At 39.1% G+C, this 17,972-nt stretch overlaps 1 protein-coding gene across 3 annotated transcripts in view; it reads left to right on the forward strand.

The window, feature by feature from the left end:
• The window catches only part of GRM8 (glutamate metabotropic receptor 8), a 680,033-nt gene that overhangs the window by 302,270 nt on the left and 359,791 nt on the right, over window positions 1–17,972 (forward strand). For all 3 annotated transcript variants that reach the window (XM_072964560.1, XM_072964561.1, XM_072964562.1), the window contains 3 exons: window positions 4,835–4,970; window positions 5,421–5,575; window positions 6,656–6,793. In XM_072964560.1, coding sequence (XP_072820661.1) covers window positions 4,835–4,970; window positions 5,421–5,575; window positions 6,656–6,793 — 429 coding nt within the window. The remainder of the gene's footprint in view (window positions 1–4,834; window positions 4,971–5,420; window positions 5,576–6,655; window positions 6,794–17,972) is intronic.

A 17,972-nucleotide genomic window follows, 5' to 3' on the forward strand; every position in this document is an offset into this window, starting at 1 on the left:
TAAGTCCTCTTTGAAGAGAAGTTTTGAAATTAAACAATGACATTTAATTAATCGTTTGGCTTGTGCTATCATTTCGGAGATACAATAACTTCAGTTCTCTATAAATCTCAGTTCTTATATATGGTGAGTCCCCCTTTGGGTTCCCATTCAGTGAAGATACTGTTGCCCTTGCCTTGTGGTGGGGCTGCACTCTAGGTCCTTGAAGGATGGCCTGGCTGCCGAGAGCTGTCTGGCCCCCATCTAGTGACTGATGGATGTGGAAGTATAATGGGCTGACCTACCTGACCTAACATAGAGCAAGTCTGAAGGCCATGCTAGCCTCCATGTGGTCCTGGGAGTTTGTCACTGGACCATAGCCAGCTGGACTTCTCCTCTACCCAGTCCTGCTTCCTTCCCTGGTCCTCCATCAGGTGGAGGCCAAGGGCAAATATTTCAAACTCCTAAGGCTGCCATAATATTGTCTTAACATTTTATAATCCAGCCTCTTAATAATCTGTAGACAAATGTTTAAATAAAACAGCACATGTGATTGTTTCCACAACTTTTGCTTCTTAATCGTTGGCACCATTAATTGATTAATAGTTTTTTTTAACCATACTATTATTCTTTTAAAGAATTAAATTCTAATTTTCAACCCAGATCCTCAAAATGTTTATAAACTCCCTCCGAAAGGAGACTTGGAATCCTTAAAGTGGGAATTAGGGGATCACAGAAGAGAATGGAAGTAACTTTTTCCCGTTGAAAGAGCCCAATCACATTGTGATGACCAATAATAGGTGAAAAGTGAAATCTAGTCATCTGACTTACTGGCATAGACAAGTGGGCAAATATCATGTCTCAGAATTTAGGACATTTAATAATGCTGTACAAAAAAAATGGTAAAGGGTTCAAGAATATGACCTGTTGACAATCCCACGATTTAGGTCTGAATACAATCGTCTCAGCTCAAGTTTGGTGATGATGTTTTCTGTTTATGAGGATGATGATTATTAGTGATGGTTATAATGTACGACATTTGTATAGGACTTAATCATTTTATCCTTTTAAATTTGATTCTCTTAACATCCCTGGGAAACAGTTGCTATGAACCATGTCACAGAGATGAGGACACTGAGAGATGAGAGACTTGTTCAAGGTCACACAGGACCACCTGCATGTATTCTGACCCAGGTGTGTTTTCTTCTTCACTCCCACGTCTTACTGCACGAGCAAACCAACACACATGGAAAGGGCCTTTTGTTTCTCAGACCTGAGACACTAGGCTACTCACTCATGAGGTAAAGAAATAAAAGCTATGAATGGAATTGTTTATAAATTTGCTCTTGCATCAGTAAGAGCAAATTATTGTGCCACCCTACAGATGAACAAACTAAGGCCAAGGCGGTATTCTAATTTACTGCACCCTGATAATAACTATTTTGGGTGGCAGAGGCTATTTCAGTGAAAACGTCCTCTGAATTTTGATGCTCCAAAATTGTTTTAACTTTCTTTGTGACAGTTTTTAAAAAAACATATTTATATGCATCTTTTTGTTTCCCTACTTGACTGAAAGGTGTTTGACGGCAGAACTGTCTCATTTCTATTTATATCAGCAGTGCCTATTATAATTGCATTTATTAATTCAACAAATGTTTATTGAAATCTCTATGGGCCAAGCACAGTGACAGGTATTGGGGCTGTGGCGGTAAATGTGAAAGACAAGCTTCAGTAGTCATGGTGCTTAGAGTCTAGGGTCAGAATAAAGAGTAACAAAGTTTTTAAAATATACAATTACTGTGATTGTTGCAGCGGAAAGGTGAAGTGGAAGACTAGAGACCTCAGGAAAATTTTCATGAGGACATGCATTTACAGGGCCAACTGAAAATTTTTGAGGATGCAATAGGTATATACTGAAGTTTAGGTCAGTTCTATAATCTACGTAAGTTCTAAGTATCTTAACTAAGTTCTTTATGTTCTATAGAGGTACTGTATTTGTGTAGCTATCAATTAGATTTATAAGAGAGGACACATTGGCTCTTTTAAATGAGTCTTTAAATTTGCTTTATCTGATTCATCAATTATGGATATCCACTAAACCATTAAGTGTAGGTATAGCCCACTATGAATGAGCAAGGTGAGGAGAACAATTCTAGTCTTGGAGTCAGATGGATCTGGCTTTGAACCTGGGTTCCAACATCTTGCTAGCTGCTGACACCCCTGTTTCTCAGTTTCCTCATCAGAAATATGGTGATCTTAGAGTGCTTTTACTAGGATTAGGGAGGTACAGAGTGACTGGAACTGGCAAGGAGCGATCACATGTATTGTAGAGTGTATGTAAAATGTTTGGTTCAACACATGATCTTTTATCACAAAATAATCAAAGGAAAACATTTATACAGGCAAGGAAATGAGACAGGACATTCTAGAAAACAGCCAATTCCAAATCCCTCCATACAGCATTCTTTTCCTAAGTGCCAAGGTTTAAAAATTATTTCTTGCAGAACTGGGCACACCTGCAGAATAGGGAAGTTAGTGCCCTCTGAATTGTGCACAATCAGTGCTATTTCAGAGTGAGGTGTGAAAAAAATAGGTGCAATAGACATATTCTGTGGTGGAGGGCAAGTCCTCTTCCTCCTCCCGACCCCAGGAGTCTAAATCAAGTCAGAGAATCTCTTTAAACATTGAAACAACAGATAATGAGTATTGTAGGAAAACATAGCTTTGATAAAGCCAGGATGTTTGATTAAATTTCACGGGTATTTTAACCAAACTCTAACAGTATGTAATGGCCTCTTCTTCTATGAAATCATTGGACAATTTGGGGGACTACGTATTCATTACTATATTTTGATATATCTTTTGCTGCTGTTTTTAGCATTGGATTATTTTACATTCTTGTCTGGCTTTTCTTATGTGTGCATCTTGTCATCTGATTATATAAGACAACTGTTGAGTATAGGCAATCTTTGAATATCTGTAGCTCTGGAAATGTAGTAGACCATGAGTGCTTATGAGTGGATTAACTGTGTACTTTTTTGACTGATGTGAAGATAGAAAGTGTGAATGAGTTTCAAGGCTAAGAAAAAAATCCTAATCTTCTAAGTCCAATCACTTGGGAGTCATGCACTCTACAATTCAATAAAATATTCATAAGGCACCAAACAGCAAAATGCCATGTGGTGCTGGTTCTTCATAAGTATTTGCTCAGCTGAAATAAATTAATTGTGCAGTCCCTTTTTCCAGGAAAATACAGACTGACCAGGCTGACAAATAAAAGGTGAGGTAAAGGAATAAAAAAAATATGAAGTAGATTTAGACTGTGTAAAATTCCAACCTAACTCAGCTTTTTACAAACAAAAATTATCACATAAGTTAAATCTGATCATAATACACGAGTTGTCTGCCTATTACATGGTTCTGTTTGGCTACCTGAGGTTTTCTTCCTAAAGCATACAACTCATCATGTAATTCTCCTGCTTCTGAATTTTCAGTGGGTTCCCATTGTGTTCAAGATAAAAATCCAAATTATTTTGCATGTCTAACAAAGGCATTCTCAAGCTGCTTCTGCCCATTCTTTCCAACCTCTACCCCGGCCAGTCTCTACCATAAGCCACATCAAGCAAGGTTCTTCCATAGCTTGGCCTCTACCAGAAGTATCCCACTTTTGTCCCTGTGTGGACATCCATGTATATTTGCCCTTTAAAATTCAACTCTCTCTAGCACTTGAGTTACTCCTTCCTCTCTGCTCCTATTGTGTGGCAGATTCTCTTAATTCTAAAATTTATTACATATTCCATGATAATTTACTGGAATGCCTCTCTCCCAGACTAGATGCTAACTGTTGGATTAGTCTGTGCATCCTCAGTGTCCAGCCCAGTGCATAGCATATAATGGCACCCAGTAATGTTTGGGTGACTGAACGCATTGTGAATTGTTTGGAAGTAAAAATGCCTTTGCCTGTTAAGGCAATGCTGTAAATAAATGGTGATTTTCTTCTCAAGTGACTCAAGAAGCCTGTTTAACCATAATGCGATTTAAACTTGTTGCTAATATTGCTTATTCTTCTCGTATTAGAATAGGTTACCTCTGCACCACTGCAGTGGAGGAAATCTCTTTCTTCTTCTCCTATCCCAGCCCATCAGCTGAGGGCAGAGATCTTTTCTAAACTTTTCTTTTTGGCTTCTCATTGCCTTAAAAGGAGAGGCCAGAAGAAGAGTTATTTCTGTTTTAGCTGTGATAGTGGGATGGCATTTCTGCCATTTTGATTTTCATGGTGGAGATATCCATCAACAGAGGGCTTACATCTTTGAAACGTGCTTGTGTCTCAAATAGTCTTAAACACCACTTGTCTCATAACGTTATCTTGATGCATAAGAATCTTGCTGCAATACTATGAGCTAAAGAAAGGAAATTAACTTTAAAGCAGATCTACTTATAAATAAAAGTAGCAAAAGGACATTAATTGGTGGTCTCACCTATAATACATACTCATAACTTTTATTAATCCAGGCACCTGTCCTTGCACTTACGTTAAATGAATTAAAATCACCCTGCTTTCTGCTCCTTCTCTCTTGTCCTACATTTTGTACACTTTGGTTTTATTTTTTTATAGACATCCACAAAAATAATTGAGGCAAAAAAACCGTGATGAATGATTAAGTCATTGATGTCATTGAGTTAGTACATAAATTATAATGCAAACAAATGTGATTGCTTTTAATAGGTGAGAACGATAGCTATTTTGAGAAACAGTATACTTTCCTGATTCATGTGTTTTTATAAAGTAGTTAACCTCATTAAACTTGTTAAATAAATATCCTTTCTGAATCATTTTCTTTCTTTTTTTTTAAAATAGGTGGTGTATGCATTGCTCAATCACAGAAAATCCCACGTGAACCAAGACCTGGAGAATTTGAAAAAATTATCAAGCGCCTGCTAGAAACACCTAATGCTCGGGCAGTGATTATGTTTGCCAATGAAGACGACATCAGGTGCCAATTGTTTTTCTTCCTTATGTGGATCAGATTTGCAGCCCACATCTTTTTTTCTAACATATTTCATGTTCAGTGTTAAGTCTTGTGAGATTTCACAGGAATTGCAGCCTTCTCGTTCAATTACAGACTGCCTTCTGCTGTGGTGAGACAGCAGCCTTCTAGCTTCTCAGCCTGAAATGTTTACAGAGTAAAACCTGGAGACTGAAAGAAACGAGGCAGAATGACGTGAATGAGGTTAAGGATAAGGCTAATTTACCAGGTGCTGGAGTTAAAGTCTCCACTCTGTTTCCTCCAGGTGATAAGACTCAGGCAGTCAGAATGATTGACTAGTTGTCCAATGGTGACCTACTGAGTATGTATGACTTGATATAGCGGGTCTTGTAACATTCATACGTGTAGAGTTTCTTGATAAGTGTGGGATGTTTTATTTCTTTTTTATTCCTACAGGAGGATATTGGAAGCAGCGAAAAAATTAAACCAAAGTGGGCATTTTCTCTGGATCGGCTCAGATAGTTGGGGATCCAAAATAGCACCAGTTTATCAGCAGGAGGAGATTGCAGAAGGGGCTGTGACAATTTTGCCCAAAAGAGCATCAATCGATGGTAAGGATGTACCATAGAGAATTTGTTTCATTCCGAGTGAATCTAAGCTCAAAAGCAAAGTCAGAGTTCTTCGTATGTACCAGCATATGATGAAATGCATCCATCATTGATGACTCTGGATAGATTTTTAGTGTTGATGGCAGAATTGTCAAGACAGTAACTATTTAATCCAGTATATTGTATTTTTTATTAAAAAATAGTACCCATTAGATTTTTATTTGAGAAGGAGCACTACAGTTGGCCTTAGATATCTCAGTGATGTTAGCAGTTACCCTTTAGTTCTGCATATTTCCATGGGCATATATGATGATTATAGCATTGTTGGATGGCAAAGTGCTTGCTTTATAGCAAAGGAAGACTTGATGCTGGACTGGCTCTATGGATAAATAAAAGCAACAGCCAAGAGGTGGAGCATCTCTGAAAGGCAGTCTGTCTCCCAGATATCTTTTCCAATGATCTTGACAGTGACTTAAATTCCTACCTTTGCTGTTATCCTTTGGAGTAAGGCATTCTTTCCGGGTGGCCTCCCTTCAATGGGGTGGTCATCTGAGGCAGGCTGGCACTTTCGCGCATTACCCATGACCCCATACAATGACATTAGTACTGATTCCTTTCTTGAATTAGCTGAAAATGGAACACGTAGGACAGATAAATCTTGAGGCGAGTAGAAGCACAGAGGCTTGGGACGTTGGCTGTGCTAGGAGAGAGAGGAGAATGAGAAAACTCCGAGTTGGTTCTGAATATTCAGCGTGAGGTCACTGGTTGCTGCCACTGGGAGATGGAGAGGAGAGGGAGAAGTTACAAGGATGACACCCAGTGAGCTCTCCTGCTGTGCTCATCCCTAGAGCCAGGTGCCTGAATGGTGAATGGTGGGGGTGGAGGTATTGTCCACAGATCCCCCCTTGACTTTTACTACAAGGGAAGCCTCGTCTCTGGGCTATTGACCCTCCCCCATTAGTTACATATATATTTTTTCACGTATTGATCACAATATAGTATATTATCTATTCAAAAGTTCTGACAGTATTTGGTGTTGATTTTGAAAGAATATTAAGATCGTGCTTTTCTTCTTTAAAATAGGGTTTGATCGATACTTTAGGAGCCGAACTCTTGCCAATAATCGAAGAAATGTATGGTTCGCAGAATTCTGGGAGGAGAATTTTGGATGCAAATTGGGGTCACATGGAAAAAGGAACAGTCATATCAAGAAATGCACAGGTAGCCACTTAATTGTTTTCCTTGGCTCATTTATTTTTATCATTACCTGAGAAATGAAGTTTACATGTGGTTAATGCTGACTGTATTGCATCTTCTACTCCGTAGCTCTTGTTGCAGTTTCTCAGCAGGGCTGAGCTTACATTGATCATTCAACAAACAGGTTTGCTCATTGGTTCTTACAGTCAATGAACAAGAATTCATTGAACAGGTGCCATGTGACCAACACTGGGGTATTCAATTCTATTTAAAAAAAAAACACATTTATTGACTGTCTACTTTAGGCAAAGTACTTTATTAGGTTTGGTGGGATATTGACAAATAAGAAGACATGATTTTACTCTCCAGGAACTCAAATGTAGTGAGGATGACAGATCAGAACAAATTGCTGTCTGCCAGTGTTTTTCAACTATTTCATTCTATGTCCCCAAATCTTGCATAGTTCCAGCAGATGTGGTTTTTTGATGCTCTGCTTTCTATATCTTATGCTTACAAATCATAGTGATATTAAATGTGCCGTTTTGAATGCTAGAATGAATCTTTTTTATTTGCAGATAACATGATTGTGTATGTAGAAACATCTATGGAATTTTAAAAGTTACTTAGAACTAAGTAATACATTTTGCAAGGTCACAGATACAAGGTTAATATAAACATCCCTTTTTAACCCATTTTTGTCTATAATTTAAAAATGTATGTATTAGAGATGAACTCATGAAAAGGAAATATGTACAACATGGTTGAAGAGTATAAAAAGTTAGGAGTACTTTTAACAAAGATGCATAAATCTTCTACACTGAATGAGCATTTTATAATCAGACACTCTTCCCCTGCTTACTCCCCAACCCCCACATTTTGATGTGTCCTCCCTTTCTTCTATTACTTCCTTTGGAAATAACTGTTCAAATAAAAGATGTACTATGACAAATCCTACAGCAGCCATATAAATGGAGTGAGGATGGGGATGTGAAAATCAGGGCCACCCTGTGGAGGGATGTGACTTCAGGCTGCCTGTGGGCCAGGCCCCTTTGCAGGAGCTGGCGTAAATGAAGTAAGACCAGGTTCATGCCCACAGGGCTTACATTCACGTGTGAGTAGACAGACACTAAACAAGTCAATGTATAAAGAAACAGAGACTTTCAGATGCTGAGACATGCCTCGGAGAAATACAACAGAGTAAATGTGAAGAGAGTGACCAGGTCGTCTTGGGCAGGAGACGGGCAGTCACTGTAGGTTTTCTGGTCTGGATACTTTGCCAAGGAGGTGACATTTGAGACCAAACCTGAATAGTGAGAACTGAATCATCAGCCATGTGAAGTAAGAAGGGCAGCCCATTGCTGGATCCAGGGCAAGCCTCTTGGGTTCAAGATATGGAAATAAAGAGGTCAGGGAGGCTGGAGTGAGTGAGAGTGAGGACAGTGAGTGAGAGAGAGTGAGGGCAGAAGAGGATAAAGAGACAGGCTGCATCCAGCTCTCGCAGGGTCTTGGAGTTCTTCCAAGAAGCTCCGGAGCTGAGGCGTTGGGGCTTTATCCTACCTATGAGATAGAATTACTTGAGGCTTTTATCTACGGCATTGCTCAGATTCTTGTTTCAAAAAGATTGCTCTGGCAGAAATGTAGGGAGGACTGGAGATCATGGAGGAGAAGAGAAAATTCAGTCAGGGTCCATCCGGTGGCCCCAGCGATGGGCATTTACAGCCTAAATGACACGTGCTCGTTCGGGGAGGAACACAGGGTATAGAAATCCTAGTAAGTAGAATTCACAGTACTTGGTGGGCGCTGACACTGAAGGTGGGGTGGTGGTAAGTGATGGAGGTTCTGAACACTAAGTCTCTCCTGGCTAGGTCTAGGGAAATGGTGATGTAAGCACTTAACAGAGAAGACAACAAATGGTAGGTTTGGAGGGACTGTGTTGAATCTGGTCCTGAGATCACCCCATGGATCTGCCCAGCAGGTGGCAGCATAAGGGCTGGGACCCCCACATTGTGATCCGCACTAAAAGAACAGATTAGAGAGTGGCAGATGGAGGCCTGGAAGTTAAAGACAAGGGCAGGGATGCCGTTGCCTCAGGAAATAGAGCAGAAGTGAGGGATGACTACCTAAGACTCTCAGGCAGGAGCTGGAAGAGGAGACTGAGCATGATGGGTCAGTGAATAATGGGAAATAAAGAGGAGCCAGTTTTATAGAAGGATTTGAAAGGAGAGGTTATACCCAGGGCGCCTTATATGTTTTTCTTTCATGTATATTTTACACTGTACTTAGTTTTGAATCCTGAGTGTAATTGTTTGATCATCTACACATTCATATTCTATTGTTGTTTAGATCATATTCATGAAAATTTATCAGTTAATGAAATGGGTGAACTCAGTTCTTTATATATATATGACTGAAACATTATGGTATATACCAGAAATTGACAAGACATTGTAAACTGACTATACTTCAACTTAAAAAAATTATTAAAAAATTTTAAATATATATATATGATAAAATTGGTAGGAAATTAGTAATCGTATAGCTTTTTAACAGACTATTTTCAGAATAATCAGTTTCTCTAAACTCGTGTTTTTCAAGAAATGTTGATGTGTAGAGATGTCCTTTTAGTGTCTGTAGATGGTGTACATGGAATATGTATTTCGGGCATAAATAGGGAACTGGATTGTCGTAGAATCCAGACTTGGTGGCATGTCTGCTTCATATTCCTTTGACTTATTTGGGTGTTGCTAAAACTGTAGCAGTCTGTCCAATTAGAACTATTTCTAGTGCAATGAAAATGATGTTTACTCCAAGTGCTAGGGCAAATGCACCCTTAGGGAACGGGGTCAGTAAACAGATTTTCATGCAAATTCTATTGTGGGTAATACTGAAATAACTTGTCTCTGGGTAGGAAATAAATAGAAAATGCAATGTTCTAACTTATTTTTTTTTGGAAAACACATGAATGTTTCCAGATGGTGAGAGAAGATATTTGTGCCCCCAGTTGCCATCAACACCCAGTGGTCATCTCTGTTTTAGGGAGGAAAAGAAGGTGAACGAGCCCATTAGTGGACAAAGAGGAAATGTACCTTGTGTACTTAGGAGGAAGAATCCACAGGTTATTCATGACTAGAGGTGTTCAGGATTTGAACACGTTTTATATTTTCAGTTTTCCCAGTTCCATCTTACTCAGAAATGAATGTATACATTTGTGTCTGTTTCAAAATTTGGCCTTACAAGGCTCACATTTTAAACATTCACAGTGAGTCCAAAAGTTAGAGAACCCTGAAAGTAGAATATCTACAAGGTCCTTTTTGCTGCACTCAGAGCATCATTTGTGGGTTATGTTTTGGGTAAAATTTTACATTAGCCGATGGTAATCTGTGAACCTAATTTTTTGCTTCCTTCCGTTGGGGGCGATACTGGCAATGTATTTACATGGATAAGAGGGTGCTTCCCAGCAGGCTAGAGCTTCTGTCTTATCAATTTTCGGGAGACAGGATGTCTTCAAGCAGTGAGGAGCAGCCACTTCCTAAAATTACCTTGGTACAGTTTTCTGAGATGATTTTCCCCCCTAGAATCTTAGGAAAGCTTTCAGAAAGATGTGATATTACTGTTAACTTTGATATGCTGGCCGAATTCCAAAGTGAAGTCATTCCTGCCATCCACTTAGCTATTTATGTCGGTATTATTGCTTCTGAGAGCTGCTGAGTTCTAAAAGCTACTACTGCTTAATCCTACTTAAAATTCCCTTTGTCTTTCTCAAGAAGAAAAAAAGGACTCTTTTATACTTGTTATCGGTGGTGATGGGTGTTATTTTATAGACATTTATCTGACCTCTCGCTCCCTCGTCTTCTCTGAGTTAATGCCTTTCTGCTCCTCCCGGCTCAGACACCCACACCCTCCCTTGAGAATTGTGGGTCTTCGTCGCTTCTCCTTGTTTTTGCACATTTTTCACACACCTGTTTCCCAGCTCAAGCCTCTGCCTGAACTCCTCTTCCACTGATCCCCTTCACCACCTCAGTTTTTCTTTCTCCTACTTTTTCTCCCATCAGTCTCTAACCTGACATTGTCTTGTCCCGCAAGACCCTCACTGGCCGTGGAGAGTTCGTGTTTCGAGGTCTCACTTGACTTTTGTAATGCCCGTCATATTGACCTCTTGTCTTCCATAGTGAGGCTGGAGAGTGAGTATTGCAGGGATCTGAGTTTGTGCAGAGCAGCTGCTCCTCAAAAGCAGTCTTCCTCCAGTATCACACTGTTTCAGCCTTCATTTCTCCATCGCGAATTGTAAATAGCTCCGCCCTTAGCAAAACAACATCCTCTGACCAACCCCCAAAACCCAGTCGGTTCCATATAGCATCTTAAAGCCTTCTTTTGAATTCATTCATTCATTCACTCTTCATTAACTTGTTTATTCATTTCGATAGCCTGCCTTTTGCTAGAGATTGCTACGGATACAAAGAACACATCATCCTTTCCTTCAAGTTGCTCACACAGACATATACACTGTCTTACTGAATTTGAAGTCCTTTCCCTGTCTGGTGGGTTTTAATTTCAACCAGGAGTTTGGGCGCTGTTGCTTCACTTGTGTAAGGCTGACACTCAGATGCTAAATGGTAGTGAACATATGCTACTTGAAATGGCCTGTTGATTCTTATTTATGATGATAGAGATAGTGGTAACGGAAAAAGTGATACATATATTTGTTTCTTCCCACAAACAAGCAATTCTGTCAGGGAACCAAAAAGCAGGCTCAGTAATTAACTCCTGAAAGACCTGTCAGTTCACTTTCTGGTGCCAGAGTAACTAGGTAACTCTTCAGATGTAACCATCTCTCCACCATCCTCTGTTTTGGGCACCTATGAAAGGTGGAAGCTCTCACCCATTCATTCAGGATTCAGGGAGACCACATGAGTGAAGCGGGTAGTAAGCAAGGGGGATGGCTTACACAATTGGATTTGTTGATTCAGAATGAAAGGAAACTAAGGTAGCTCTCCCTGAGATAAAATGTGTTCTGCCATCCCCATTTGCTCCTTGCAAGAGAAAACGTCTTTTGGGGACAATACATTTACATTAGCACCACGAGGTGGTCATTTGCCCAGATGCTCCTGTTTTTAGCAAGTAAAATAGCAGAAATCTCGGAATGACTGTTTAAGGCCACTTCTGAGATTTCATACCGAATTTCAATAGATGCATCTGAGATGAGAAAATGGACATTGATTTCAGACACACTAGATTTCAGAAGTTTAGAACTGGCATGTAAAATCAAGATCATTCTTTCGTTTTCTAGATGAAGAAACTGGAGCCTAGAGAAGTTTAGAGAATGGTTAAAAAAATCACACAGTCTTAGAATTGCAACTAGAATCCTCGTCTATTTTATTTGAACTTATACTTGAATTTTATATCCCCAACTTATTTTATTATTTACTTACTTCAGAGTTTTTAACCACATAGTTGAAAAGTAATTTTTTTTCTTTATGATTTTTTTATGTATGACAGCAATGCATTATGGGATTTTAAAATCACCAGCTATAAAGGGAAGCAAAAATAACATTGGTTGTTACCTAATCATATAGAAAAGTCTAATATTTTAATATTCTCAGTGTGTTTATAGTATTTGTGAGTGCGTCCTGAACAGAATAAAGCTCTTCATCCAGTTCACTGCCCACCCTCCACTTATAAGAGTAGACCTAGGACTATATTAAAAAGAAATGGAGATTCTATCAGCCACAAGCTTCTATAACTCTGAGTCCAGTGGCACTGAATTGTAGAAATTCACTTTGCTAGATTACAGTTAGTTTTCTTGTTTGTTCATTCCCTTATAGAAACCCTCCCCCACCACACACAGCAATTTTAAAGCAGTGCAGGAAGCACCATAATGTATCATAGCACTTCCAGAAGTCCAGTGAGCACATAAATCACCTGAGCACTTGGGTACCATACAGATTCTGATTTCATAGGTCTGGGATGAGGCGGTCTTCATTTCTGACCAGTTCCAGGTGATGTGACATACATGGGCTCTGGGCCATAATTTGAATAACAGGCGGGTGTTAGAGTTAGTTTGTAGAGGCAGCCAATGCAGTTGACGTTTAGTTAGTTAATAGATACTCAACTGTGCTAAAGATTACTAATAAACTCAAGATAGGTTAAAGAAGATCATCTAACTAAGACTTCACATTTTCGAATCCAAAAAATTTACAATTGCTAGCCTGTGTTATATACACTATCTTCAATAAGTATTTAGATCAGTAAGGTATAAAGATACAGTAGTGTGTGTGTGTGTGTGTGTGTGTGTGTGTCTGTCTGTGTGTGTGTGTGTATTTGTCTCCTCATTAGGAAATTTGAAAGTGGGAACCTTAATTACTAAATTTAAAGAAATGTACACAGACGCACCTGTATCTCCGCAATCTGCAAAGTAGACTGCAAAGCTTGCCATATCGGGGTCCCAAAATATTCTGGAAACTTAAAAAACTGCCCTGTCAATCATAAACACACATAGAGCAAAGGAATTGGACAGGTCCACAGAGATCATCTTGATCCTTTCTTTCATTTTTCAGTAGAGGAAGTTGAGGCCCATCTGGCTTAAGTGAGGTGTCTAGAGCTACCTGACTGAAGGTGATGGTAGGGCTGAAATCTGATTTGACACTTGATTCTTTCCTTAATCCTTTCCTGCTCTGAAAGCCTTTCCCAGCCAGAGGCTGAGTTGCACTGACCTGTTCCACCATTTTTTCCTGGTATAGTGGCCTCCTTGTTTTCCCAATGGCCAATCCTCTTTGTGAAGCTCCCTGACTTCTAAGGGGGTCACACTGATGCACTTGGTGTGAGAAGCAATAATACTGCTGGAATTGTGGAAGCATCAGGAACTTCAGGGGTACATAAACTCTTACATTTTTCAGGCAATAACATAAAACATCCATTCTATAGAGTTAGGATGAATTTAAGAGTCTAGAAATCTCTTCCTGAAAAATATATAGTGGACTATGGCATTAGCTTGATTGATTGGCAGTCACATGTGTCTCTGGATAAAATGATAAACATGATCTCTGGAACATTATGTGGATGGACTCAGAAATGAATGAGGGAAAATAAGCAATCAAGTGACAGTTAAACATTTTTGAGAGCCAATTATTTGAAAACCCATAATAAGGCTTGAGCCAGTGAGGATGAGGGAAGGATTAGAACAGGACAGAAATGTTCTTCCCCTCATTAAACTTATTAAACTTCAGTTGAGAAAGCCAGTTCATTAAAACAAAACAAAACAAGAGAGAGTATACAGATGGTGCAATATTAAGAAAACTTGATATCCCCTTTCTCCCTCAAAAAGAGTACAAAACAGATAAATACAGGAGCTGACTATTTACATACAAAAGGAATATTTATTTTCTAAGAAGTTTCACCTTGGGAGTCCTTTAAACCCATGCAGATATGAGGGCATTCAATGGCTACAATGATTTAATAAAATAAAAGAGATTTACCAGATGCTTAGGAACATACCCAAACAAAAAGAACTACATAGCTGAACAAAGAATTGGATACATTAGGGCAAAAAGACATCAAATGAAGTATGCTCAGAATTTACTAGGGCTAGTTGAGAAAACCTTCTGGGGAGTCTTATTTTTGGGTTATTTGTAGCCTTTGTTAAAACTTTACATAATTCTAAACTTCTCCAGTCCTTCTCCTTAGGAGCTTATATTTTATGAGTAAGATGGTGGTTAGAAAAAGGAAGAGATTAGTCTGTAAGCTTCTAGTTGGCAGAGGCTGTATCCCCAGGACTTAGCATATGCTTAACATTCCTTTTATGTGTTTGTGAAATTAGTTAATTGGCCAAAAAAATGATGGCCAAGTAGCCCTCTTGGTCTTCATTCTTATCATGTAGATGTGATGGTAGAGCTTAGTTTGGCATAAATTTGACAAATATTTTAATTGTTGGAATGACAGTTTTAATTAAAGAAAAAGCTTAATACAAATGGTTAGATTAGAAGAACCTTTACTATAATTTAAGAATAAAATTTACTCTTCCAGTAGTTTATCTGTCTTTAAAATTTCTGACTGCACTGCTAATATGGCAATGAGAATATAATTCTCTAAACACACACACCCTGTGTCTTTCAGTCAAATCTAACTGGAATATTTGGTTTCATTATTATAAAAGCCATGACTCTGTAGTGTTGTATTTTTAAAAAAAAAACACATTTATACTATGGGATGGCACAACATACTATATATATCCATACTAGCTCTACTGAGGTAACAGAGTATGAGAAGGCAATTTGGAAAATATGATCTAAAGTATCAGTTAAGAATGTGCTCATTCATTGCATTTAAATATGTTTACTTATTAGGCTTCCATTGATTTTCTTTCCCCAAAAGAACACAGGCTTCATGAACTTTATTGTTTACTGTATCCTAGCACCTAAGATGTCATTTGGCACAAATAAATGCCTTAAAATACCTGTTGGATAAATTAAATTCAGCTTATTTGTTATCTTCTTTGTCTCAGGCACTATTAGATGTTAGGGGCATGTTATCGAACAAAACAGAAATGCTCCTTGCCCTTATAGGGCTTACAGTTTAATTAAGAAGATGAATAACCAAGTCACATCCCTGCAATGAAGTATGTTGTGGTTGGTGAGTGGGAACATGATCAGGGAGACCACATGCAGTGTAGGGGAGAAGAGTGATGTCATTTAAGTCAAGACTAAAACATCAGCAGCATTTAGACAGGACAAGGAAGTGATCAGTAGGGTTAGTATGTCAAATAGAGGGAAGCACAGAGACTTGCAGACAAGAGAGGATGGCAGTTTGAAGAACTGAACAAGTACGATATGGCTGTGGTAGAGAGTAGGGTGGGATAACAGTAAGAGAGAAAATGATAGAGAAATTAGGAAAAGGACAGGTCACATAAGATTTTATATGCCTCACCAGGCAGTTAAAACTTGTTTTGAAAGGCAATGGACAGGCTCTAAAAGGTCTTAAGCAGATCAGTGACATAATCGGATTTCCATTTCAGCAAGATTACTTAGGCTGTAGCGTAACACTGGCAAGGCATGACACTGGGGGAAGGAGACCAGTTAGATATTAAAGTAAGTCCTCCAGAGATGAGGGTAGCCCAGGTTATGATGGCTGTACTGCACAGGAGGGGGAGAGAAGTGAATAGATATAAAAGATATTTTAAGAGATACATTTAGGACTCAGGCATTAACTGAATATTTGAGGAGTGGACAAATCATGGATGACAGCTTGATTCTTGGATTGGGAAATTGGGTCCTTGGTTGAGAGAGCATTCCTAACATGTGAATGACTGAGGAAGGCGGGAAGGGGAGGAGGATGAATTCTGTCTGGGATATGCTGAACTTCAGGAATCTGTGAGACATTCAGCTGCACATATCTGGGAAGCTGTTACTTGGCTATGCGAGTCTGAAGCTGAGGAAAGAAGTTTGCTATAGAGACAGGGTTTTAGGAGTCGCTAGCCTATAAGTAAGGCTGAGTGAAATAGACTTGGAAATTATGTGAACCGCACATTGCAGAAGGCCTGTCAGAGCCTGAGGGACTCAGCCTTTCAGGAACGTGTTGAAGGAAAGGAACCTGAAATTCCAGTTTCTCTATGAATTGTCCTCAGTATCCATGAGTGGACCCCTTAAAGTCATATTTCTGATCTATGACCCTAGACACTAATGCCCTCCCTGATGACTCTGTAACTACAACTGACTAGTTTCAGACTGGGTTCTTGACCCAAGCTGGACCACCAAAGTCCCTCCAAAGGGTATTTAGGACTGGAACTGAAGGAGGAATGTTATTTCCCCTTGGCAGGGAGCAGTGAGGCTGTGAGACGTGAGGCTGGGGAGACTGTCAAGTTCTTCACTGTGAAGAGAAAGTTGGCCTGGAAGAATGATACTGACATGTAGACAGAACAGAGATGACAAATGAAAAGAGTTCTGACTGTGACCAGAACCTTAAATGCCCTTCCTGCAGATATGTGAGATAGTTCAAAATCCTTCTATTTAAATTTTCCCATCCTTAGCTAACAACCTAGTGTCCAAACTAACGTATGGTAAGAATACATAGACGATTAGAAGACGTAACACACATAAATCTTATTGCTTGCTACACGGAGGTACCACAGGTACCATAACTTATCCAACAGCAATTTCTCTTTCTTTCAGATCAGTACCATGAGATAGAATTTTCTGTGATAAGGACAGTTTTCTATATTGGTCTTGTCCAGCAGAGTAGCCACTAGCCACATGTGGCTATTGGTCACTTGAAATGTAATTAGTGCAACCGAGAAACTGAATTTTAAATTTTATTTCATTTGAATTAGTTTACATTTCAACATGTGTAGCCACATGTGGCAAGTGGCTATCGTATTGGACAGCAGAGACCGCCAGAACAACAGTTTTGCTTTGGTGCACACTTCATGTAATCCAGTTAACTCCGATTGGTCTGGTCCATTTATGGTGGCCCTATCCTGTTTGCCAGTGTTTAGTTAAAAAGGTAACTTGTAATATAGTTCTGGTCAGTGAGATAGATGGGAAAGTCTTGGATCCTTCAGGGAATGAGGAGTCTTTGTTCTTGTGGTTGGTGGTGGTGACTGAACCTGCGGGAGGGAAATCGTGCTGAGGGTAGAACAGTAGAAAAATAGAAGGAACCTCAGTCACTGCTGACATCTTTGAACTTCTGAATGAACCAGCCCTGGAATGCCCCTCCACTCCTGTGATACGAGATGGTAATAAACGCTCTCAATTTTAAAGCTGTTTTGCATTGGATTTTCTCTTATGTGTCACTGAAAGCATCCTATTACCCTTATTATCAATAAGTAGAAATGATTTATCTAACATGACAGGAACATGCCTCATTTTAAGAAGATCTGAAAAGGATTAAAATTCTAAGATAAATCAGGAGGTTAATATTCGCAATGCAGACAAATTGTTTATATTAAATGGACTCACCACAGTTTTCTTAAATGCTGACTTTCTAGTCAGTGAATATAAAGTGTGATTTGATGTAGTAAAATTAAAATGAAATACAGCTTTTCAGCAGCCTTTCACTGAGACGTATTTCAACGTAAGTTGCAGAATTATCAAACACAAATATTAGAGAATGCTCCTTAATTTATCAAATTAATTCACCTCTGGGTTCCTTTAAGCAACATGCCCTCTAGTCTACAGATGGTGATGGTGTGCTCCTTAACCACACAGACAGACAG

This window comes from Vicugna pacos, chromosome 7 (assembly GCF_048564905.1).
Source record: "Vicugna pacos chromosome 7, VicPac4, whole genome shotgun sequence".
NCBI lineage: Eukaryota > Metazoa > Chordata > Mammalia > Artiodactyla > Camelidae > Vicugna > Vicugna pacos.